At 49.1% G+C, this 22742-nt stretch overlaps 1 protein-coding gene across 2 annotated transcripts in view; it reads left to right on the forward strand.

The window, feature by feature from the left end:
- The first annotated feature begins 6325 nt into the window (after positions 1–6325).
- Positions 6326–22742, forward strand: part of FOXK1 (forkhead box K1) — an 82763-nt gene continuing 66346 nt past the window's right edge. The window contains exon 1 of one of the 2 annotated variants that reach the window (XM_083413469.1): positions 6326–6799. In XM_083413469.1, coding sequence (XP_083269595.1) covers positions 6387–6799 — 413 coding nt within the window. In that variant the 5' untranslated portion in view covers positions 6326–6386. The remainder of the gene's footprint in view (positions 6800–22742) is intronic. The other variant, XM_083413470.1, reaches the window with a different exon arrangement.

Here is a 22742-nt window from a genome sequence, read left to right on the forward strand (position 1 = left end):
TGATCAGCACAAATCCAGCATCCCAGAGGGCGAGCTGCGTCAAGCGGGCTGCCGCAGGAAACAAATCAGGAAAAAGTCTTGTACCACCAACGAATGCGTTAGGGCAGAGCTCTCCAAACTTTTCATATTGGTACCATGCAACGCAGAGTTTGGAAAGCTCTGGGTTATGGCACTGAGTAAGTGCCGTCTGCAAAAGTGCATCTCATAACAAATAGGACCCTTTGTTGCTTTTGTTCCAAATTCAGTTACAAATTAAGCTTTGCCCAATAAAACAGGTACAGTGATAACCTTATTGCATAAATGTATTTTAATATTCTTTTGGAAGCCGCCCAGAGTGGCTGGGGAAGCCCAGCCAGATGGGCGGGGTATAAATAATAAATTATTATTATTATTATTATTATTATTATTATTATTATTATTATTATTATTATTAATTTACAGAACTATATAACAGATATTTAAATGGTTCTGTAGTCTTAATTACATTTTCTGGCCGTGTTGTGATTGTTTTCCTTTACTTTTTTTAAAAAAATTGTATTTCTTTCTTTTTACTTTAACTCATTTCCTTTAATATTCTTTTAAAAATATTAAAATAAAGTAAAACGATACAGAAAAATACGAGTGTAAATTTCTACACTGTCTTGCAGGAATAACATTCTTCACAAAGTACTGTATAGCCTCTCTAAAGATCTAAAAAACGAAACAAAAAATAATAATCCTGTTTTATGCAACCCCCGAGCCAAAGAGATAAGTAACTCTGCAACCTTTACAAGACACCTGAAGACAGCCCTGTATAGGGAAGTTTTTTTGTTTAATGTTTTATTATGTTTGTATATCTGTTGGAAGCTGCTCAGAGTGGCTGGGGGCAACCCAGTCAGACGGGTGGGGTATAAATAATAAAAGTGTTGCTGTCCCTCCATCATAAAAAATACAGCATAAACCCAGCTGTGCAACCAGACCCCCAGCCTCAGTTAGTGAGTCAAGATTAAAAGGTAGGTTTTTAAGACGCATTTGAAAATAGCCAAGATGAGACCTGGGAGAGTATTCTGCAATTGTGGGGGCCACCACCAAAAAAGCCTTGGCCCCTGCGATAGCCAGCCTCACCCGCTTGCTGGTGGGCATCGCAACAGATTAGATGTAGTTTATAGATTAGATGCAATCCCCACAACCACATTGTGAGGCAAGGTATGTGCCCCAAGCTTGTTTGTTTAGCAGAGTAGCAGAACTTTGCTTGAACTCCAATAAGACCCAGGCAGCCAAAAATGTCTTTCGTAAGATTCACTAAAGCATAAATCACAGAGTTTGTTGCTGGCTCCCTAGCAAGGCAAAACTCAGCTCATTTAGAGCAAACCCAGTTTCCAGGAGTAAAAAGAATTGCACCACATGAATATAAATGCAAAAATGAAAGCGAGAACAGAATAGCAGGAGGAGAAAGAGAGAATAACGGGGCACCCCGGGCAGACAAGTTGATATAGTCTTGTCTCCGAAGCAAATGGCCTTGAAGTCTAGAGAAAGCATGGAAGGAAAACAAGAGCTATGCTTTCTGTGCCTTGGGGAGACCTTGCTAACCTTTTGAACACTAGAATGTACCAGAATGTTTCTGGTGGCTTCTGTACTCCACAAAACTTATTCCCTGACAGGTACTGCAGCCTCGGGAATATTTGAAGTGATGTGAACCGCCCTGAGATCTTCGGATGAAGGGTGGTATACAAATTTAATAAATAATGGAACAGTAACAACATAGCAATGAAAGTGAAGTTTTTAGAAGGTTACAAACAAACTGGAACGTGTCCAGAGGAGGGCAACCAAAATGGTCAAAGGCCTGGAAATGATGCCTTATGAGGAACGGTTAAGGGAGCTGGGCATGTTTAGCCTGGAGAAGAGGAGGTTAAGGGGTGATAGGATAGCCATGTTCAAATATATAAAAGGATGTCATATAGAGGAGGGAGAAGGGTTGTTTTCTGCTGCTCCAGAGAAGTGGATACGGAGCAATGGATCCAAACTACAAGGAAGAAGATTCCACCTAAACATTAGGAAGAACTTCCTGACAGTAAGAGCTGTTCGACAGTGGAATTTGCTGCCAGGGAGTGTGGTGGAGTCTCCTTCTTTGGAGGTCTTTAAGCAGAGGCTTGACAACATATGTCAGGAGTGCTCTGATGGTGTTTCCTGCTTGGCAGGGGGTTGGACTCGATGGCCCTTGTGGTCTCTTCCAACTCTATGATTGTATGAAACAGTTGGGGCAGGCCTGAAATTTATTAGTTTCATCAAATATTGCTTAGCCACCCCTGACCAGAAGATTCCAGGGTGGCTTGTGTTTAAAAGTGCAAATAAATTTTTTCACACATTTTTAAAAACAATTTAAAAACAAGGAAGCATAGCAAAATAGAAGACACACAGAGAGACACCCTAAAAGTTTTAAAAATAATAGAACATAGTTAAAACCAACCAACCAACACTGACCAACCATCTAATTACTTAAAATGCCAGCTGGGCAATTAGGAAGATGGTACAATCTTGTGCCATAAAGCCCGTAAGGTCTGAGGTGTTTGTCTTCCTTAGGGTGGGCATTCCAGAGATTTGGGGAGCCACCCACAGAAGAGGCCCCCTCCTTTACAGAAGCCGATCTTGCCACTAATAAAGAGAGCCAGCGTAATGCCGCGCTCAGAGTACCTGTGAAAGAGCAGGGTTCAAATTCTCTGCCATGAACCTCACTGGGTGACCTTGGAAGCGTCGCTCAGCCTAACCTACCTCACAGGGTTGTTGTGAGGACAAAACGGGGGAGGAAGAGAACCATGCCCATCACCTTGAGCTCCCTGGAGGGCAAAGCTGGTGGACGTAATAAATATAATACAGAACTAGCATTTGCAACAGGCTTGAGAGAGAGGTCTCCACAAAGCCACTCCATGAATTTGTGGCAGACACAAGACCTGAACTGCTTCCAGTGCATGCTTCGCGACACGGCCTGGGCGGGGAGCAGAACCTGGGGATTGCCTACCTGCCAAACAACTCTCATCATTTCTATGGCACAGAACCTCTCCCCCCTCCCAAGACCATGCGTGTTTTCCCAGAAGTAAGCAAAGCCTTTGTTGACTTTATTCTCTCTGCTGTTGTTATTTAAACCAAAAGCTCTTGGGGCAACAGCCTGCCTCTTTCCCCTTCTCATGTGGAAGTGCCGTGTTGCATATTGATGATTGCCTTATTTTATATGCCAGCCCCATTTTAAATTCTCTTTTTTTGTATTGGGTGAGTGTGGTTAAAATGCCTGCCGTGGACATACATTGGCATGGCTGTACTGATCCTAATTATTGACTGGTGGATTAGTTATTGTTATTTCTTAATTGCGTCTTGTGATTATTTGCTGTTTTACATTGCTATGGCTTGCCCTGAGATCGATTATGACAAGGGGGCTGGATATAAATTATGTAAAATATTGTTTTAAAGGCATGTGAAGGAAAGAAAAAAACAGCAAGGGGGGCACCCATTTGAAATTACACCTCAAGCTGCTAATCCTAAACCCCCAAGTTGGTTTCCCTGTCCCACTGAAAATATCTGGACTTACTTCTACGTAAACATGTTTAGAATCAGGCTGCCCTTATCCGAGGCTGCATTTGGGCAGACTAACCTTGCTTCTTAACATTGCTGTTTATTGTACTGCTATCGTATTTAGATTGCAATCTCCTTGGGGCAAAGCCCTTGTGTTTGTTGCTTATGTCATTCCAAGTCTGTGCACGTTGATATGCCGTATTGCTATGCAAACAAGCAACACAGCTCCACCAACTTACTCCTACAACAAGCAGTCAGAATTTTAGTGCTGGAAGTTGCCAGCTTTTCAAGAGCCACAACAAGGGCAGTGTGTATTCCTTCCTGCTGCTTCCCCGTCACTACTGTGTCTTGTCACCACTGTCTTGCGAGGGGATGCACTGATGTTCACAACTCCAAGCCTATCAACCCTTTTGCAATTGGTCCCCAACAAGTGAAAGGCAAGCAGGATATGTGTGTGAGCTTCGTTTGCAAAATACCTGGTAACAATAGTTTATGAAGCATAATAAGTTGTTGAGACCTCAGAGAGCTACAAAACTTGTTGTTGTTGTTGTTTAGTCGTTTAGTCATGTCCGACTCTTTGTGACCCCCTGGACCAGAGCACGCCAGGCACTCCTGTCTTCCACTGCCTCCTGCAGTTTGGCCAAACTCATGTCAGTAGCTTTGAGAACACTGTCCCACCATCTCGCCCTCCGTCGTCCCCTTCTCCTCTGCCCTCCATCTTTCCCAACATCAGGGTCTTTTCCAGGGAGTCTTCTCTTCTCATGAGGTGGCCAAAGTATTGGAGCCTTAGTTTCAGGATCTGTCCTTCCAGTGAGCACTCAGGGCTGATTTCCCTCAGAATGGAGAGGTTGGATCTTCTTGCAGTCCATGGGACTCTCAAGAGTCTCCTCCAGCACCATAATTCAAAAGCATCACTTCCTCGGCGATCAGCCTTCTTTATGGACCAGCTCTTACTTCCATACATCACTACTGGGAAAACCAGAGCTTTACTATATGGACCTTTTTTGGCAAGGTGATGTCTCTGCTTAAGAGTGGTTTAACGCTCAATCCCTCTTCCCAGGTAAGCACTGGGAATGCTAGCTCTGTGAGGGGAATAGCAGACCCTCCAAGTGACCCTATTTTCCAAGGATGTCCCTGATTTAGAGAAGCCGCCCCAGTTTCTGATTTGATCCTGGAATGTCCCACTTTCCCTTAGATGTCCCAATTTTCACTGGAGAAATGCTGGCGGGTATGGAAGAGGGGCCTCCTATACAATTCAAGGCACCCTCTGCAAACTACGGTTCCCGGAGAAGCCATGACAGTTAAAACGGCACCGTAGCTTCTTAAATGCATAGTGCAGCGGGGGGGGGGGGGGCGTTTTCGTGTCAGGCGGATGCACAACCAGGTACCATCTGAACTCTTCCTTCTTCCTTATGACTGTCATCTCCGCGGTGCCTCTCTGCCCCCCGGGGGCTGGATGGCTTCGCACCCGGGGCTCAGAGCTGCCAGCCCCGCCGTGCTCGTCTTCCGCGGCCGCAACCCTCCCTTGCAAGAGGGTTGTGCAGTACCGCCCTCGCCTTGTTCCCCCACCCCATTGCCTTTTGAAATAAAAAACCCCCCAACAGCTGCCCGCAATGGAGAGCGAAGGGCGAGCACGTGCTCTACCCCCCCCCCCGGAGCCTTCTTCGCTCCCATGCAAACCCGTTTCTCACGCGCCGACACGCCCCGTCTCCTAACGTTGGACGAGCACCCACGCACTTTTTATTTTATTTTTTGCACGGCTCCTCCCCGGCCGAGAGACGGAACTGCAAAGGGAGAAGGGGAGGGCGCGCGCACATGTTTGCGCGCGCACTTTTGTTTTTGTTTGCTTTCCGTGCCACGCGGTTGGCGGCGCTGCCCCGTCCGGTTTCCGCCCTTTGCACGAGGGCGCTTATGCGCCTTTCCTTCCCAGGTCGCCGTCCCTTTGCAGAGGGGAAGGAGGAAGCGGAAGGGAGAGCGTGGCGCGGGGAAGGAGGCGCTCTGCGGAAGGGGCACTGGCACCCCAACGTGGCACCCCTTTCCCCTTGCAAAAGCACCCACAACCGGGGGCATTAAGCGAGCGCCCCGGTGTGTTTTCACCCGCGTCGCCACGCCTTTGGGAAAGGGAGAAATAACAGCGGGGAGGCACCCTGCAAAAAGGGCACCTTCACCCAAACTCTGTAACCCCCTTCACCCACCCCAGGGGCATGACAGCGAGCCCCTCCGCGAGAGTCGCCCTGCCTTTGGCTCGGGGCGCTGGGAGGAAGAAATCGACGACACGTCCACGCCAACCCTTGCGCGCCCCTTTGGCCCGGCGGCTGCTCCCCCACCCAAGGGCGCAGAGCGAGCGCCTGTGCGTCCCCCGCCCCCCCCCCCCCAGCGTTGCCTTGGGGTCGGGAGAGGAAGGAGACTTGTGGGGCAGAGCTAGACCGAGCACAAAGTGGCCCTTGCTCCCCGAAGCCTTGCGCCCCCGTTCCCACCGCGGGCCACCGGAGCGTGCGCCTTTACGCACTGCCCTGCCTTTGGGGAGCGCACACACCCGAACCCGTGCGCCCCCCTTTATTTTGGCAGCTCCCCCACCCCCGGGCGCTGCGTGTGGGTGTGTTTTCACCCCGTTGCCAGGTCTTTGGAGGAGGAGGAGGCAGTCGGGGAGGGAGGGGATTGCGGAGGAGAGAGGCGCCCCGGACCCCGTGCGCCCCGTCTCCCCATCGCGGCCTGCGAGCGCGCCGCCTGGGCAGCCCGGGCCTCTCTCCCCGCCTCCCCTCCCGCGGCCCCGCCCCGGAGGCCGGCGGTGCGTAGTCGGCGGCCGCCCCTGCCTGCCTGCCTGGGCCGCCGCCGCCGCGAAGATGGCTGCAGCCGCGGGCGAGGACGGGCCCGGCGCGAGGGCCTTGCTGGCGCTGCAGCGCGCCGCGCCCTCGCCGCCGCTGCCTCCCGGGGCGCCCGCCGCCTCGCCTCCCCAGGGCCCGGGGCCGGCCCCGATCCCGCCCGCGCTGCCCCTGGCCGTGCCGTCGGCCCTGGCGCGCCTGCAGGGCCGCGACGTGGAGTTCGTGATGCGCCAGGCGACGGTGACCATCGGGCGCAACTCGTCGCAGGGCGCCGTGGACGTGAACATGGGCCGCTCCAGCTTCATCTCGCGCCGCCACCTCGAGCTCGCCTTCCGCGCGCCCCACTTCTACCTGCGCTGCCTGGGCAAGAACGGCGTCTTCGTCGACGGCGCCTTCCAGAGGAGGGGAGGCCCGGCCCTGCAGCTGCCCCCGCAGTGAGTCGTGGGAATGGGCGACACGCGGGCAGGCGTGTGGGGATTTGGGGTTGGAGGACAGGCGTGCAAGCTGCGGGGTGGGTGGGGGTTAAGGAGACACGCGGGCAAGTTGGGTCGTGAGGGTGGGGCTTAAGGAAACGCGGGTGCAGACTGGGTCGTGGGGATCTAGGTTAGGGAAGCACATGCATACGCTGGTTCGTGGGGAAGGGGATTAGGGAGAGGTGTATAAGCTGGGTTGTGGGGATGGATGTGTGCAGGCACACACACGTGTATAGGCTGGTTGTGGGGATGGGGGCATGGAAGACCTCCATGTAGACTGGGCCATGGGGGTATGGGAGATCCATGTGTAGGCTGGGTTGTATGGGTGAGCATTAATGCAACCCACATATGAGGTGTGTTGAGAATTTGTGGTGGTTGGATGTTAACCCACGGGGGTTAACACCCCCAACATAAACACCATATACACCTAGGCAGGGGAAACCGCGCATGCAGATGAACGGGTCTTGGGAAGAGAGGTGTGGGAGGGTGAAGGAAGGGGACCCCCTGAGGGTAAGGGGGGAAAAGCTTATGCGCAAAGGGGGTGCCAGTCCTGAGGGCGAGACCCACAGGTGTCCCTTGTGTCTATTGGCAGGGAAAACCCGTGTGTGTGTGGGCTAATGGGTCTTCAGGAAGAAAGTTGAGGGAAGAAGATGGGACGCTTATGTGTATTTATGTGTATTGTGTATTCATAAATGGGTTTTGGGGACTAGAATTGGAGGACCCCAATTTTGAGGGAGCGGGGTTAGTCTTTTGAAAGCCCACCCTACCTGAAGTAAGGTTACCAGGCATCCCAGTTTCCCAGGGACAGTCCCTGGATTTACACCTCAGTCACCTGACAAAATCCATCCCCATCAGCAGAAGTTGGAAAGTGTCCCTGGATTCATTGGGGGGGAAAATCTGGTAACCTTAATCTGGAGGGGAAACCCACAGGGTTGCATTGGGCCCCCATCACGGTGTGGGGGTAGACTACCTTTCATGTGGGGGGGGGGGGGAGAAGGAAGCCAAGCCCCACGTTGAGAGTACATAATAATAAAATTATTATTATTGCAAGTTTGCATGTGTCGGTCTCACAGGTCTTCAGAAAGGGATCCCCAGCCTGAAAGTTATCCTGCGGGCGGGTGTATTTTTATTTTTGAAAATATTTACAGGCTGCCTTGCTGGGCCAAGTCTGTCCAAGGTGGCCAACGAAGGAGAGGCATTAAAAAAGAAAAAGAAATCTACGTTAAAATAGAACTCGGCCGCTGTGTGTGTGTTTGACAAGGAGCGCTTGCATGTGGTTTGAATCGGTCTTGTGAAGGGGGCGAGGAACAGGAGGAAGGAAACTTTCGCACGTGGGTTTGGGTATTAAGAAAAGGGTGTTAGTTTGGGGGGGGAACCCCTCTGTGGGAGTGAAACCCCATGACTCTTGTCAGGTGGAGCCACACGTGGGTTTTACAGGTCTTGGGAACGGGGGCAGGGGAACAGAAGGGCATCCCCCAACTTGGGGGGGAAATTACATACATGTAGGTGGTCAGACAGGCCTTCTGTGCGGCCCCCCCCCCCAAAATAATCTCATTAATGGCAAGCAGCCTTGGAATAATTTGTATCCTGAAAGGCAGGATGTAAATAATCTCAAATCAAGAAAGTCCGAAAATATACGGACTTTTAAAAGCGTGGTTTGGGGGTCTTGGGAAACCTACTTGGAGGGGGAAGCCCTGGAGGGGGTCGACGTAGGAGGGTGGGTTTGCGAGCCGTGGTCAAGGGGAGCCCCCTCTGGGGTGGGTTTGGCAGGTCTTGAGGTGCCCCTTCTGAAGGGGAAGCCCGAACTATTTCTGCGTTTGTGTGTCTTTTGGCACGGAAAACCCACACCTACTCTAAAGGAAAGTTGTTGGGCTTGGAAAACTGGGGGGACGAAAGAGAGTCGAGTGTGGGTTTCTGCCTTGAAAAGGGGGAACCCCATATGTGGTTTAAGGTGTGGAGGGAAGACTTAGGGGTTTGGGGAAAGGGGGTCTTTCTCTGAGAAGGGGGAACCCAGGCACATAGGTGTGGGTTTCTCCTTTCGAGCAGGGTGGGGGGAAAGACGGCCGTAGGACAGAGAGGGAGAATTTTGGGGGCAGGATTCCCCATCCTAGGAATGAGTTGGTGAGCAAAACTCGGAGCGTTCTGGTCTCAGGCGAATTTCCCCTTGCGGTCATCTGATAATTAATAGAATAAAATAGGTCCCAGAGCTGAATTGTGCCAGCTGAGAAATGGGTTTCCTTGCCCCCCCCCCCGGCCCTTAGATGGGCAAGTAGGATCTGCGAATGGCACTAAGTTGGCGATGGGATGGAGGCCTGCCTGTCTGCGTGGAAACCTGGCTCTCTGCAGTTGCTCCGTGGTGGAGGAAATGAGCTCTGCACGTGCCTCAGAGCCCTCTTGTCTTGCTCCATGCTCTGGGACTGAGTTTGAGCAGGTTCTGAGGTAGGGTGTTGGTTGAGACAAATAGGAAATAATCTGGGTTGGCGATGGCCCATCAGCAGTAAAAAGAAAAACGATTACGAGTGGATAAATACAGAGAACAGGAAAAGCGTTGGAAGATGGAGCCCTGGAGGACGGAATCATCCCTATCGATCCCTGAATCCGCCTTGTTTGTTCTCTTATTAATTTCTTTTCTTTTGAAATTGCTCTGGGGCTGCAGCAGACTTGCAAGGCCCAGGTCCCTCATCTTAAAGGTGATTCCTCCTGGGATGGTGTGAGAGAGACAGAGACAGAGCCTGCCTCCTGGTGGGGGGGGGGGGAGCAGGCAGGACGCCCCGGGGTCAAATTGGGGATTTTGAGGAGGCAGGTGTCTGTTGAGCTCCCTGTCTGAGCAAGACAGTGGGCCCTGAAGCAGATGTGTGAAAATGGGGTTCCCCTCGAAGAGAAAGTTATTTTCATTTGAAACGCCTCGGTTAAAGCTGAAATTTGGCGCAGATGTTCATTTCGGTGCCCTTAACTCATTGTCGGAGTTGTATTTTTTTTTTTTAAGAATAATTTTTTATTAACCGACCAATCACATCAAATCAAACCAAATTACATAAATTCCAAATTACACAGCCGAATTTTAATTTTTTGTTGGGGGTACCCATATTTCAAGTTCCGAAGGGATCCAATCAACTTCTTGCTTCTTACTGCTGTTTTAATGTCCACAAATCTAACCTTATGATGTTCACAGTACTATCCAGTCCTTTCTTATTATTTTTCCACTAGGGGGCGCATTGGAAGATGGCCGACAATACCATCTCTCCGACCCACACGGGGTAATTAAGAGGCTGTTATGGGAGTAGGCAGCCTCCCTTGTTGCCCCAAGGAAATGGGGAACACTGCCCTTGCCTGCTGTGCCCATAAATCATTGTTGGAGTTGTAAGGCCTACGCAGCTCATGATGGCTGTGGGGCACCATCTTGAATAGCGACGCCCTTGCATCTCTGACCGTTTCTGCAATTGAGAGATGAGTTGCAGTGATGGCCAAACTTGGCCCTCCGGCTGTTTTGGGACTACAGTTCCCATCATCCCTGACCACTGGTCCTGTTAGCTAGGGATGATGGGAGTTGTAGTCCCAAAACAGCTGGAGGGCCAAGTTTGGTCATCGCTGATTAGAGGGACCCAAACTTACATCTGCGATAAATTTCAGAGCTAACAGAATAATTTCAAACAAACCCACAAAAAGAGTTGTTTGTGCTGCGAGACAGTGAGACAAGCCAGAGCTTTGTGAGCTAGCTGGTGGAAATGTTGGTTTTTATCTAATGAAGCCCAGAGACCATATGGACATGCAAAAGGGAAGGATTCTGCCATCGAAGCAGGAGATGACTTCTTTTCCAAGACCTGCTCCAGGCAATCTGTGGTGAACGCAGTGGTTGCATTCGCACGTAACGGTAAACCATGGTTTAGCATTGCACGGACGAGCTACAGGAAGGGCAAGCGAAATGTTGGGCTTGTGCATTTCCCGTCCTCCCAAATTGGCTGGCACGATGGGCTTTTGCTGAGATTAGTGCCATTTGCAGCGAATATAGTGTCCTACCAATGCTGGCCGACAGTGAACTCCGGTGAGTTTAAAACGTGCCAACTTCAAACCAGGGGATTATGTACCCGGCTTGTTTAACCGACTAGCATCCAAGATGGGATTCAGCCGGCATTCTTTGAAAGCGAAACTAATCTCCCCAGAAACCATCCCGGCTGCGTGCTTAGGAGGAGAGGGGTAGGCGGCTGCACAGTGTTTGCTCAGCGCACCGTTTCTGTGTTCTGTAAACCATGGCTTGCAAACGCAGCTGAGACATTTGGGGTGAGAAGGACCTGGAGGAAAGTTGAAGTAGGAAAAGGAGGCCTTGGGGAGCAGCGGGGCAAGATAGAGAAGCCAGTTGTTTCTTGGACTGAAGAGCACAGTTGGTTAGCTCCTTAAACTGTAAATGACAATACTCCTGAGTTGGGCTGGGTTTCCCTGCGCCATGGGGGGGAGAGAGAGAGATTCCTGAGGGATATTGGCTTTCTGGGGGGTGAGGATAAGATTCCACTGATGGAAAAAGCAGAGCGACAGCTGTGGGCCTGCCCCAGGGGCAAACTTTGCCAATGGAGATGGGAAGCACCTTGGTCCACAAAGAACGGACGAGTTATGCGCGTGAATATGTGCCTCTTTCTCGGATCCTGCCGAGATAAAGCAGACTTCATCCATACAAAATCACAGTCTCTTGTTGGTTGGTTGGTTTTCCAGTAGGGTACCCAAATCATGGCCTAGGACTCCCACCTGGTCCTGCAAGAGCTGGGAAAAGGCTTTGGGTGGAGGTTGGGGGTTAGAAGAGAAGCTGCCTCTTCATTCGCTGCAGCAAGATGATCCAGGAACCCAGTTGTTGATAGGGAATCCTCCGCTAGTGACCAGGGGGCAAGCAAGTGCCTTCTCAACTTCGTCCTGCGCAGTCATGATATGCTCTTGGATTGCGTTGCGCATCAGTGTCGCGTTCCACCCCAATAGGGGCAGGCCCATTGCAGTGGTTTCCAAACTGTAGGTCAGGAAACCTCTGGAGTTCCTTGAAAGTAGGGTGCTCCCGCGTGGCGCTGGATTGTGGCCTTCATTCTGCTCCTCCCTGTACGTTTTTCCATAGTGTAGACACGACGTTTTCCTCTCTTCCCTCGCCCCATTCAACCTATGTTTACAGTTTTTGCATGCATGCTTTAAAAAACATCCGGGACTTTTTTTTTTTTTGCAGTAATGGTAAAAATCCGGATTAAATGGGGAAATTGTATTGCGTTGCGTTTGGAGGAAGGCGGCATGGTGTGGGCACTGTACAATCTTAGACTTTTAGAAGAGACCCCAAGAATCATCAGTGCAGGAATCACAGCTAAGTTGTGCGCCCCGGTTCATTCAGGGCAGTGACAAGACCCAAAATGTTTGGCACGTGCTTCCTTTGAGCCCAGCGTGTGCCCAGGGACTTGCCCCAGAATCTTTCCTCTTGTCTGTGTTTGCTACTGTTGTGGACTGGAAGACAAGCACTGATTCTGTTGTTTGATGCAGAAAGGGGTTCCTTGACAGCAGAGAGGGTTGTTGTCGTTTTCTTAGGAAAACCCCTGGCATAGTGGCATGAAGTGTCCATCTGTCAAAATGCCACTTTAGAACATCTCCCCACATGCACAGCATTGCTTAGATGTGCCATTATTATAAGGTGCCTTAAAACTTGACATTCTCCATTCTGGGGGTGGGGGATAATGCAATTTCTCTTCCTCCCCGCAGACCCAAGGGCACGACTCTTGCTCACCAGCCTCGTATCTAGCAGATCCGTTGTTTTTTTTTTTTAATAAGTTGCTGTTTCTGCCGGCTGTTTTCCTTGTGTTTAGTAATTTCGTTATAAATCCCAAGCCGCTTGCTTCCTCTGAGGCACTTGGGCTTTGAAATGTTTTCCTTTTTCGAAGGCGATACCCTTGGACTATGTCAGTATAATTAATTTCTGCTTGTAAAACAAGCTGCTTTCTCTTTCCCTTTCCCCTCCGATTCCTTTTCTCGGGGAGCTGGGGGCATTCTTGTGCTTTTCCCATAAGCTCCTGTGTACCTTGTTATTTCGTTTACCGAATTGCAGTTGTCATTGCCAAATGAACGGAGAGCGGAAAGAGACAGCCAGCCTCTCACTCGTGGTTGGTGTTTTGTTTTGGTTGGGGGGGGGGAGAGAGAAATCCTTTCTCCTCCCAAGCGCTTAAAGGAGAGGGGGTCTTAATGTACACTGGCTTGCATGCTGCAGGGAACCCTGAACAATAAAATGTCTTCTCAGCCACTGTTTATGATCACAGTAAATAAACGGCACGCCCCTCCCTTTCTGAGTTGTAAAACAGATGATGCAACTCTCCCCCCCCTCCTTTTTTCCTGAATGGAATTTGCCCTCCAGTTCCTGCGAAGTAAACATTTCCAGTTTTTCCTGTGTTCTTTAGGGCATACGAGCATTTAGGCCTCGACTGCAGAAATGTTTCTTTGCAGCCTTTATGTTCCCTCAGCCTCAGATGAAGTTTGCTCACCTCTTACTTGCGAGGAGCTCTGGTGATGCAGAGTAAATTTGTACGTACCTGTTGCATCCAACGCTGGAAGGAAGGGGGGTGGGAGAGAAAGCAGCGTGGGAATTCAACTCCGTCACTTTTTAGGTTCGTCATGTGCCTTCGTGTGTGTGGCTTTTGTTTCCAGATGCCACTCACAACAACGCTTTCAAGGATTTTTGCCAGGAGAAGGAGGAGGGAGAGTTCTCTCGGCTGCAACGCCCGCCTTTCTCGTAAGCTTCCCAGAGAGATCTGGTTGGTCCCAGTGGGACACAGGGTGCCTTGCTGGGTGAGTTCGGGACCTGATCCTGCAAGCCTCTTCCTGTGCTCCTGAATGCCATTGCATCAAGCAACAGCAGAACCAATTCTTAATGCTCTTTATGAGTAGCTGTACTTTAAAAAGCAGAGACATCACCTTCCCGACAAAGGTCCGTATAGTTAAAGCTATGGTTTTCCCAGTAGTGATGTATGGAAGTGAGAGCTGGATCATAAAGAAGGCTGATCGCCGAAGAATTGATGCTTTTGAATTCTGGTGCTGGAGGAGACTCTTGAGAGTCCCATGGACGGCAAGAAGATAAAACCTCTCCATTCTTAAGGAAATCAGCCCTGAGTGCTCACTGGAAGGACAGATCCTGAAGCTGAGGCTCTAAGACTTTGGCCACCTCATGAGAAGAGAAGACTCCCTTGAAAAGACCCTGATGTTGGGAAAGATGGAGGGCACAAGGAGAAGGGGACGACGGAGGACGAGATGGTGGGACAGTGTTCTCGAAGCTACCAGCATGAGTCTGACCAAACTGCGGGAGGCAGTGGAAGACAGGAGTGCCTGGCGTGCTCTGGTCCAGGGGGTCACGAAGAGTCGGACACAACTAAACGACTAAACAACTAGTAGCATTTATTAAATTTGTCTGCCACCCTTCATCTGCAGATCTCGGGGGGGGGGGGGGCGGTTCACAACATAAAAATACAATAGGAAAACACATAATACATGATAAAAGCAAGAACAACAATAAACTAATAGCTCACCCTCCCACAAACACATTTAAAAGGGATATAAGATGTTAATCGGCCATAGGCTTGGTTGAAGAAGAATATTTTTGCCTGGCGCCTAAAGGGGTCTAAGGAAGGTGCCAGACGAGCCTCCATAGAGAGAGCATTCTGCGAGTGGGGAGCCACTGCAGAAAAGGCCCCGTTCTTGTGTTGCCGCCCTCCAGACCTCTCATGGAAGTAGCACACAGAGGAAGGGCCTCTGAAGATTAATGCAGAGTTGGGATGGTTTATATCAGGCATAGGCAGACTCCGGCCCTCCAGATGTTTGGGACTACAGTTCCCATCATCCCTGACCACTGGCCCTGTTAGCTAGGGATGATGGGAATTGTAGTCCCAAGCATCTGGAGGGCCGGTTTTTGCCTATGCTTGGTTTATATGGAGATGGTCCCAGAGTTATTGCGTCCCTGAGCCATTTAGGGCTTTATAGGCCCAAACCAACACTTTGAACTGGACCTGAAAATGAATTGGCGGCCAGTGCAGTCAGGTGTCACATGTTCAAACTGCCTTGTCCTGATGAGCAGCCTGGCTGCCAAATTCTGCACCGGCTGAAGTTTCCGAACCGACTCCAGAGGCAGCCCCAGACGCATTGCAGTAATCTAACCTCGAGGTGAGCAGAGCAGAGAAGTTAGGCTATCCCTGTCCAGATTGGGGCGCAGCTCGGCCACCAGCCCAAGTGATGGAAGGCACTCTGCGCCACTGAGGCCACCTGAAAATACGAGCATTATGCAGAATTCACTGCAGCTCTGTGACATAAGTGGTTGCTTCTTTTGCACAGCTTGGGAGTCGAAGCTGAGAGAGAGGTAGGCGAAGACTACATCATCGCATAACGGCCGGTGGCATCTTTCCATTTGCAAGGACTGCCGTTCAGGCTCTGTGTCACCCGAGCCGTTTTATGCCCCCGTGACGAAGGAGGGATTTGAACCCGAGTCGGGCAATTGTATCCCCATGGATGATGCTTGTTTTGTACTGGCACCCGCTGGCTGTGTCTCCCTGAGAATATTTGGCCCGGTTTGCAAACTGGCAAGTTCCATACTTCTGGCACAATCTTAATTCCTCCGGCTAAATATTGAATATGAAAATATTTAATATCGTTAAGGGGAAGAGCTTGCAGCTCAATGGCAGAGCTTCTCCGTTGCAAGCAGAAGGCTGAGGGAGACTCCTGCCTGAAATCTTGGAGAGCAGCTGCCAGCCCGTGTAGACAGTACTGAGCTACATGGAACAATAGTATGCTTCAGTATAAGGCAGTTTCCCATGTTCCAGTCCCCAAACCCTACGCTTTTATTGCTACTCGATATACGTCCTGAATCGTATGCGCACGTGTGAGATGTTGCAAGCCGGCCATTTCTGTTTCAAATAGGATTCAGAGTCTGCAGAAGTACAGGGGTACCTTGGTTTACAACCATAATCCATTCCGGAGGTCCATTTGTAAACCAAAACAGGATCTAACTCAAGGTGCGCTTTTGCCAATGGGACCTAAAAAAAAAATAATTGTTCGTAATCCAAAAAAATGGATTGCAATCCAAAATAAGTTTGCAAACCAGGGCATGCACTTCCGGATTTGACATGTTTGTAATCCAAAACGTATGCAAACCAGACTGTTTGTAAACCAAGGTACTGCTGTATTTGAGAATTGCTCCACAAGTCTGAATTATTTGTACACACAAAAAGTGGCAAAGCTTTAGGAAATGTGCTTCGTATGTCCCTCTCCTCTGCCTTCTAATGTTTAAAGTTTACATTGGCTCCATTAGGAGGATGCCATTATTTTGGGGCCTTCCCTCCTGGAAAGAGTTGTGCCTCTGGATAGAGGAGAGGTTTTTATGGCTTGCTGGAAACTTCGCCGGGTCTCCTGTGTTGCTTCCACGAGGGTTTAGGCTTTATGCTCTGCTTCAGACAGAATGTCGCCGGCAAGGAATAGGCTCGTCTTTCGCAGCTGTGTCGTTTGCAGGATTTGTGTCCACTTCGCAGATGAGACAGCGCAACTGTGAAAAATAATTAAAGCACCATCGCCCAGTGACGGATAGGGGGGCTGTTTCGCAGGGGTCATTGCGATCAGGGCTAAGCAAGCTCAGCTTGAAGGCAGGTCGCGAAGTGAAAACACAGATGATTAACCAGAAATGCACTTTCTGGTAGGATGACGCTGTCAGTTCTCAAAAGAGATCTGTTTCTGTAGCGTGCAGCGAGCAAGGAGTTTCTGAGAATCCCAACTTCCATTAACCCTCATTCCCACCAATCACACCGAGAAGATCCTGACTGTCAATGGCTCTGGAACCAAAAACAGAGCGAAAGCAACAACAAAAGCTTCCAGACATAGAAGGCTGCCTTCAGATGTCTATGACAAATTCTATAGTTGTTTATATCATTTGTAGATTTGTGTGGAAAGAGCACACACAGTGCTCCTGAACTTGGACCGTAGATTGATGCAGTGTGGACATTTCCTTTAAAATGGGGGGGCGGGGTTTGGCGATCCGCTTGCTTGACCCAAACTGGTGACCTCCAGGCAATTTGGACCGCCAATTGCATCCGCCCCCAGCCAGCATGGTGGGCACCAGGTTGCAGAAGGCTGCTTGTAAAGGAAGCAGGTACCTATTTATCTGCTTGCACTGGTGTGCTTTCGAACTGCTGCAGCTTGGCAGAAGCTTTCTATGCAGGGATTCGAAAAGATGCAGACGATATTGTTAACTGCTGCTTGGGTTTCTAACCTGCGCTTCACAATAGCTCCCCGGGACTGGTTGCAGCGAAGTAAAAGTGCAAACATTAAAATTAATTAGAACAATTTGCAAACAGAAGATTAGGGGAGGTCTTGTGTGTGTATGCATCAGGTGTCAAATGGTGAAGAGGCTTCAGCATATGACGGAAGCATATGACAGTGCAGGTACGAGGCACACCTGTGCCAGATTTATCTTAGGGCATTCCTTACTCCCAGGCCACCATATTGATGACATTGCCATCCTGGGCAATCCTAGGGAGGACGGGTATGATATTTGCAGCAATAGCAGCAGTGGTAGTAGCAGCGATAACAATGCAAAGGCCAGTTTCGCAAGCCAGAGCTAGCCTCGTATTCCCATTCTTTACGGTTTTGACATTAAAAAGCAAGTATCTGAAAGACCAAAGTCACTCATGCAATCTTCTAATTTGCAGGGCTGAGCTCTTGTCATTGCCAAAGGCTCGTTGTGGCTTCTGAGCTCTTGTGTTTTGATGATCTCACAAACCACTTGGACGCTCCATTCTTGCGGTTAAAACAACATTATCAGGATGTGTGTGTGCATTTGTTTTTGTGCATGCCCAGGGTAAGAGAGAACAGCAAGGCCCTTTCTCTGAGGAACTACTTTCACCACATAACCACCAGTGCAAAACCAGAGATGTTTCTTACACACCTTTTTCCTAATCACAAGTTCCTCTGCTGTTCTGTTTTCTACAACTACACAACAGAAGCTCAAGTAGCAAAATTTCAATCCCCTCCTTTTAAGATGCTGCGTGTCTGTTAAAACAAACCCACAACATATTCCAGCCATTAGCTTTTGCACCGCTGACTTTGATGGAGAGCTAGGCATCGACTTAAATATGTCCTGCTGTATTGGTGGGGCATAAAAGAGCCTATTTCTGCTTGGATCATGCCCCATGTTCTTAGAGGTGCGCCCTGCGAGTGCATTTCGCACTTTGCCATGGCTTAGCTGTTCTAAAAAATCAAGGCAGATTTCTGCCCCGAGGTGATTACGGTGTGAGCTTCGACCAGGTAGGTGTAGACCAGGGATGTCGAACAGGTCTATCGTGATCTACTGGTCGATCCCTGTGAGCTTTTGGTCGATCACGGTCGATCGCTGGCCCCCTTCTGGCCCTGCCCTCCATTGTTGGAGAACGGAAGACGTAGTTTACAAACCAAGGCTGTTTTCCCCCCAGCAATCTGTTGGTGAGTTGCTGTTTCTCTTTGACCCCAAAATAATGAAAAAATATTGTGCCCCCCCAAAAGCTAAGCAACTTATGCCTAACGAACCCCAATATAACGGGGCTATTCCCTCCCTAAAAAGCTCAACAACTTTGACCTGAACCCCTAGAAAACGGGAGTAGATCACTGCCAGTTTTTAATTCTATGAGTAGATCGCAGTCTCTTGGAAGTTTGCCACCCCTGGTGTAAACAACAGAGGGATCTGGCATAGATCTGGCTGCCTGAACGTTTAAAAACTGTTTTGGAAGAGGATGGCCCACCTTTTCAGACAGAACAAGTGAGGAGGAAGTCCTGCTCATGTTTTACGCTGCGTTTTTAGATAGAAGATGTTGTATTGTTATTTCTTTGCCTAACAGCAGCTCTTATCCTTGTTTTGACCATTATTTATACAGTTTAGGGAAGCTTTAGAGCAGCCTTTCCTAACCTGACACCTTCCAGATGTTTGGGACCACGATCCCATCAGCTCCAGCCAACACTTGCAGGGCTTTATGGGAGTTGTAGTCCCAAGACTTTTGGAGCATGGGGAAAGCTGCCGTAGAGCAGGGTGGGGAAATGTGGCCGGCCACCTTGAAAGTGACGTCCGCGCCCAGGAATGTGAAATACTTTCTCAAGTATTATGCAGATCTTGTCTTACAGGAATCTGAGGTACACTTGTTGCCTAGCCCAGTCCTGGAGTGGGGGCTTGAGGATGACTGTCCAGTGAAGCTTGATTAAGTTCTGCGCCCGTTGGCACGATTCTAGCTCTCATTTCATTTGGGTGCAAGAAAGGGGAGTTGGAACCAAAAACTCTGCAACCAAAAGCATTGGTGGGCAGGCAGGGGGGTTGCAAAACGTATGCAATCGTTTATTTTGAATAGGTTTATTCCAACCGTAGTTTTTTAAAGACAGAAGCTGATTTTGCCCATGCGGAATTTTAGGGTTGAGCCATGACACCTAGGAAATAATCGCCACATTTCAACGCAGTGTGTTTGTAAATATTGGGTGTTAGGGGCAACTACAGTGGAACCTCGGGTTAAGTAATTAATTCGTTCCGGAGGTCCGTTCTTAACCTGAAACTGTTCTTAACCTGAAGCACCACTTTAGCTAATGGGGCCTCCTGCTGCTTCCGCGCCGCTGGAGCACGGTTTCTGTTCTCATCCTGAAGCAAAGTTCTTAACCTGAAGCACTATTTCTGGGTTAGCGGAGTCTGTAATCTGAAGCGTACATAACCTGAAGCGTACGTAACCCGAGGTACCACTGTATTGGGGCAAGGTGCCTCTGTGCCCTTCTGTTCAGGGAAGTTTTTGAGTGTGACATTTTTATGTATTTTTAATCTTTGTTGGAAGCCGCCCAGAGTGGCTAGGTAAATCCAGCCAGATGGGCAGGGTACAAATAATAATAATAATATCCCAGTATCATCTGGGGTGGGGGGAGGGCCAGCCTGGAAGTGGAATTATAAGTTGGTTCAATTCAGTAGTGGCTCTGTTGTAATGTTCTTCTGCATACAGTTGTTGGAAACCGCTGGAACTGGAGGTAGCCAAGCTTGGAATATTCTTTAGAGGGAGAGAGCGAGAGCTTTTCAGTAGTGGTTAAATGATTTTTCGGAACTGGGCCGCTGTTTCTAGCCGTCTCTGTTTGTTTTGGGACGGACCTCTCCAAATGCCCATCACCACATCAAACCACCCGGGGTGTGTGTGTGTTTGAATCTTCTTTTAGAGCTGCCTCGGTCTCTTGGCCTCTGAGCCAGCAGCGTCTGTGTGTTCTTCTGTTTGTGGAGCCCAAAGGATGCTATATCCCGAAATCCGCTCACAGAGCCAATCCCTGTCTGGCTTACAGCTGCACACATGTGGAGGAGCCAGCTTCCTGTCTCCAGTTCCAAGTGGAAATGTGGACTCTGCGGTCGAGAAACATGCCTTGTGTGCTTTTGAGCAGGCGCTGGAGAATTTCCCCTGCGCTCCCGTTGCCTTGTTATGTCAAAGGACGCGGCTCTGAGCCGCTCCTGGATGTGAAGAAGACCCATTGAAATCAACAGATTCATGCCGTGTGAGTCAAGTAGCCCCTTTGATAATGTTCAATTTTTAAGAAACCTTGGTGGGGGGGAGATCAGGTTGCTTCTTTTGCAAGTTGCCAGTTTAAATGGGCTGGAATAAATCAGCTTCTCCTTTGCAATTATAATAATAATAAGAATAGCAGTAATTTATTATTTATACCCCGCCCATCTGGCTGGGTTTCCCCAGCCACTCTGGGCTGCGTCCAACAAAATATTAAAATACATGTCAATCTGTTCAGGGATATACCGTATTTTTTGCTCTATAAGACTCACTTTTCCCCTCCTAAAAAGTAAGGGGAAATGTGTGTGTGTGTTATGGAGCAAATGCAGGCTGCGCAGCTATCCCAGAAGCCAGAACAGCAAGAGGGATTGCTGCTTTCACTACGTTTTGTTTTCCTCCTCCAAAAACTAGGTGCGTCTTATGGTCTGGTGCGTCTTATAGAGCAAAAAATACAGTACATGCCAGTGTTAGAAATTCATATATATATATATAAAAGCTAATTACCAAATGGCACCTTAAACCTAGGTTGTAGTCATCCCAATGGATTGTCTAGTCACCTTTATTTTGGCAGTGAAATTTATTATTATCAATATTACTCATTTCATTTCTTTATTATTGTTACTGTTATTGTTTTAAAACATTTATTTGGAAGTTACAATACAGCTTTCTTCACCGCCATATCTAAACAGGCAGATTTTGCAAGGAAGAGTTTTCTGGATTGGGTCTGTTTTTGGAAAGGAGAGGGTGCAGCTGGATTGCGGGGCGGGGGCAGGTTTTTCAAGTCTTCTATCTGGGATGGAGCTGTTTTATTCGGCTGTTTGATTTAAAAAAGTAGGATTCCTTAGTGAAAAGTTCCTTGGAGCCACTCATGTCATGCATGAATATTGTTAAAACAATCTGGTGGATGAATCCACAAGAACGGCGAGTTAAAATTACCGACAAAGAGGTCCCCCATATAGCCAGGTTAGTTTAAAAGGGCCCTGGGGGGAAGAGAGAGTGTCAAAAGTTCTGACCAGTTGCTTGGAGGATATTCTTGAGCCGGGATCGCTTGTAATTCTAAACCATGGTTTAGTGTTGCTTGTAACACTAAACCGTGGTTTAATGTTACACAAACAAGCCACGGGGAGCCTCAGGATTTTGTCTGCATCCTCCTCTTCTGCTTGCATTTTCGATGGAGCAAAGTTTCATGTCGTGTCAACAGCAGGCCATCTGCAGAAGCACAACAAAGCTTTACTTCTCGCTAATGTAAGGCGTTATGTACACGTCGATCTTCAGGCGAAATTGGTTTAAGTCTTTGAAAACACCCCTACAGCACAATATTGAGCCTGTTTGCCCGGAAATGAGTCCCATGGAATTCATTTGGACTTATTCTACGGTAGCAATGCTTAGGAGTTCAGCCTTATCTTACTAAATTGTGCCTTGGTTTGATTCCAGACTTTCTGCACTTCTGCAAAACAGTAGTGTTTGAGACTGACTTGGAGCTAGCAGGGTGGGGGGAAATTTTCGGTATATATCTTCAGGTCCGTCTCCTTGGATTGAAGAAGCCGTTGCAAGTTTACACAGCAGGCAGAAGCAATTCCCATTCGATTTGGGTATGTACATTTGTGTCGATGGCTTGCAAGGCAGTATTGGCTTGGAAAGCGAGTTAGGGCACAGCCTAAGCTTTTATGATGGTTCTTTTTTCTATTATCCGCGAAGCCTCCTGCACATCAATCTCCTGTTTAAAGACCGCCTCTGGAACGGTTCAGCGAAGTGTGCTTGTACATTCCTTATGGCGGTTAATTTCTTATGAGGCATACACTTTTATTAGGCATTAAAAGCGGGGTGGTTCTCTCTCCCCCGATCTTAGCAGGGTAATTAATATTTCAGATAGTTGCTCAGTTATTGTTTCAGTGTTACTTCAACTGCATCATCCTGCTAAACCCCTCTCCTGTGCCCCGCTTGCTCTCACCCCAGATCCTTGGTAGAGTAAGTAAAGGTACCCCTGCCCGTACGGGCCAGTCTTGACAGACTCTAGGGTTGTGCGCCCATCTCACTCAAAGAGGCCAAGGGCCAGCGCTGTCCGAAGACACTTCCGGGTCACGGGGCCAGCGTGACAATGCTGCTCTGGCGAGCCAGGGCCGCACACGGAAACGCCGTTTACCTTCCTGCTAGTAAGCGGTCCCTATTTATCTACTTGCACCCAGGGGTGCTTTCGAACTGCTAGGTTGGCAGGCGCTGGGACCGAACAGCGGGAGCGCACCCCGCCACGGGGATTCGAACCGCCGACCTTTCGATCGGCAAGCCCTAGGCGCTGAGACTTTAGCCCACAGCACCACCCGCATCCCTTCCTTGGTAGAGTAGGGCAAGATAAAAAAGCGACAAAGTTGTGTAGTGGT

Source organism: Podarcis tiliguerta (assembly GCF_965153285.1).
Source record: "Podarcis tiliguerta genome assembly, chromosome: 14".
Lineage (NCBI taxonomy): Eukaryota > Metazoa > Chordata > Lepidosauria > Squamata > Lacertidae > Podarcis > Podarcis tiliguerta.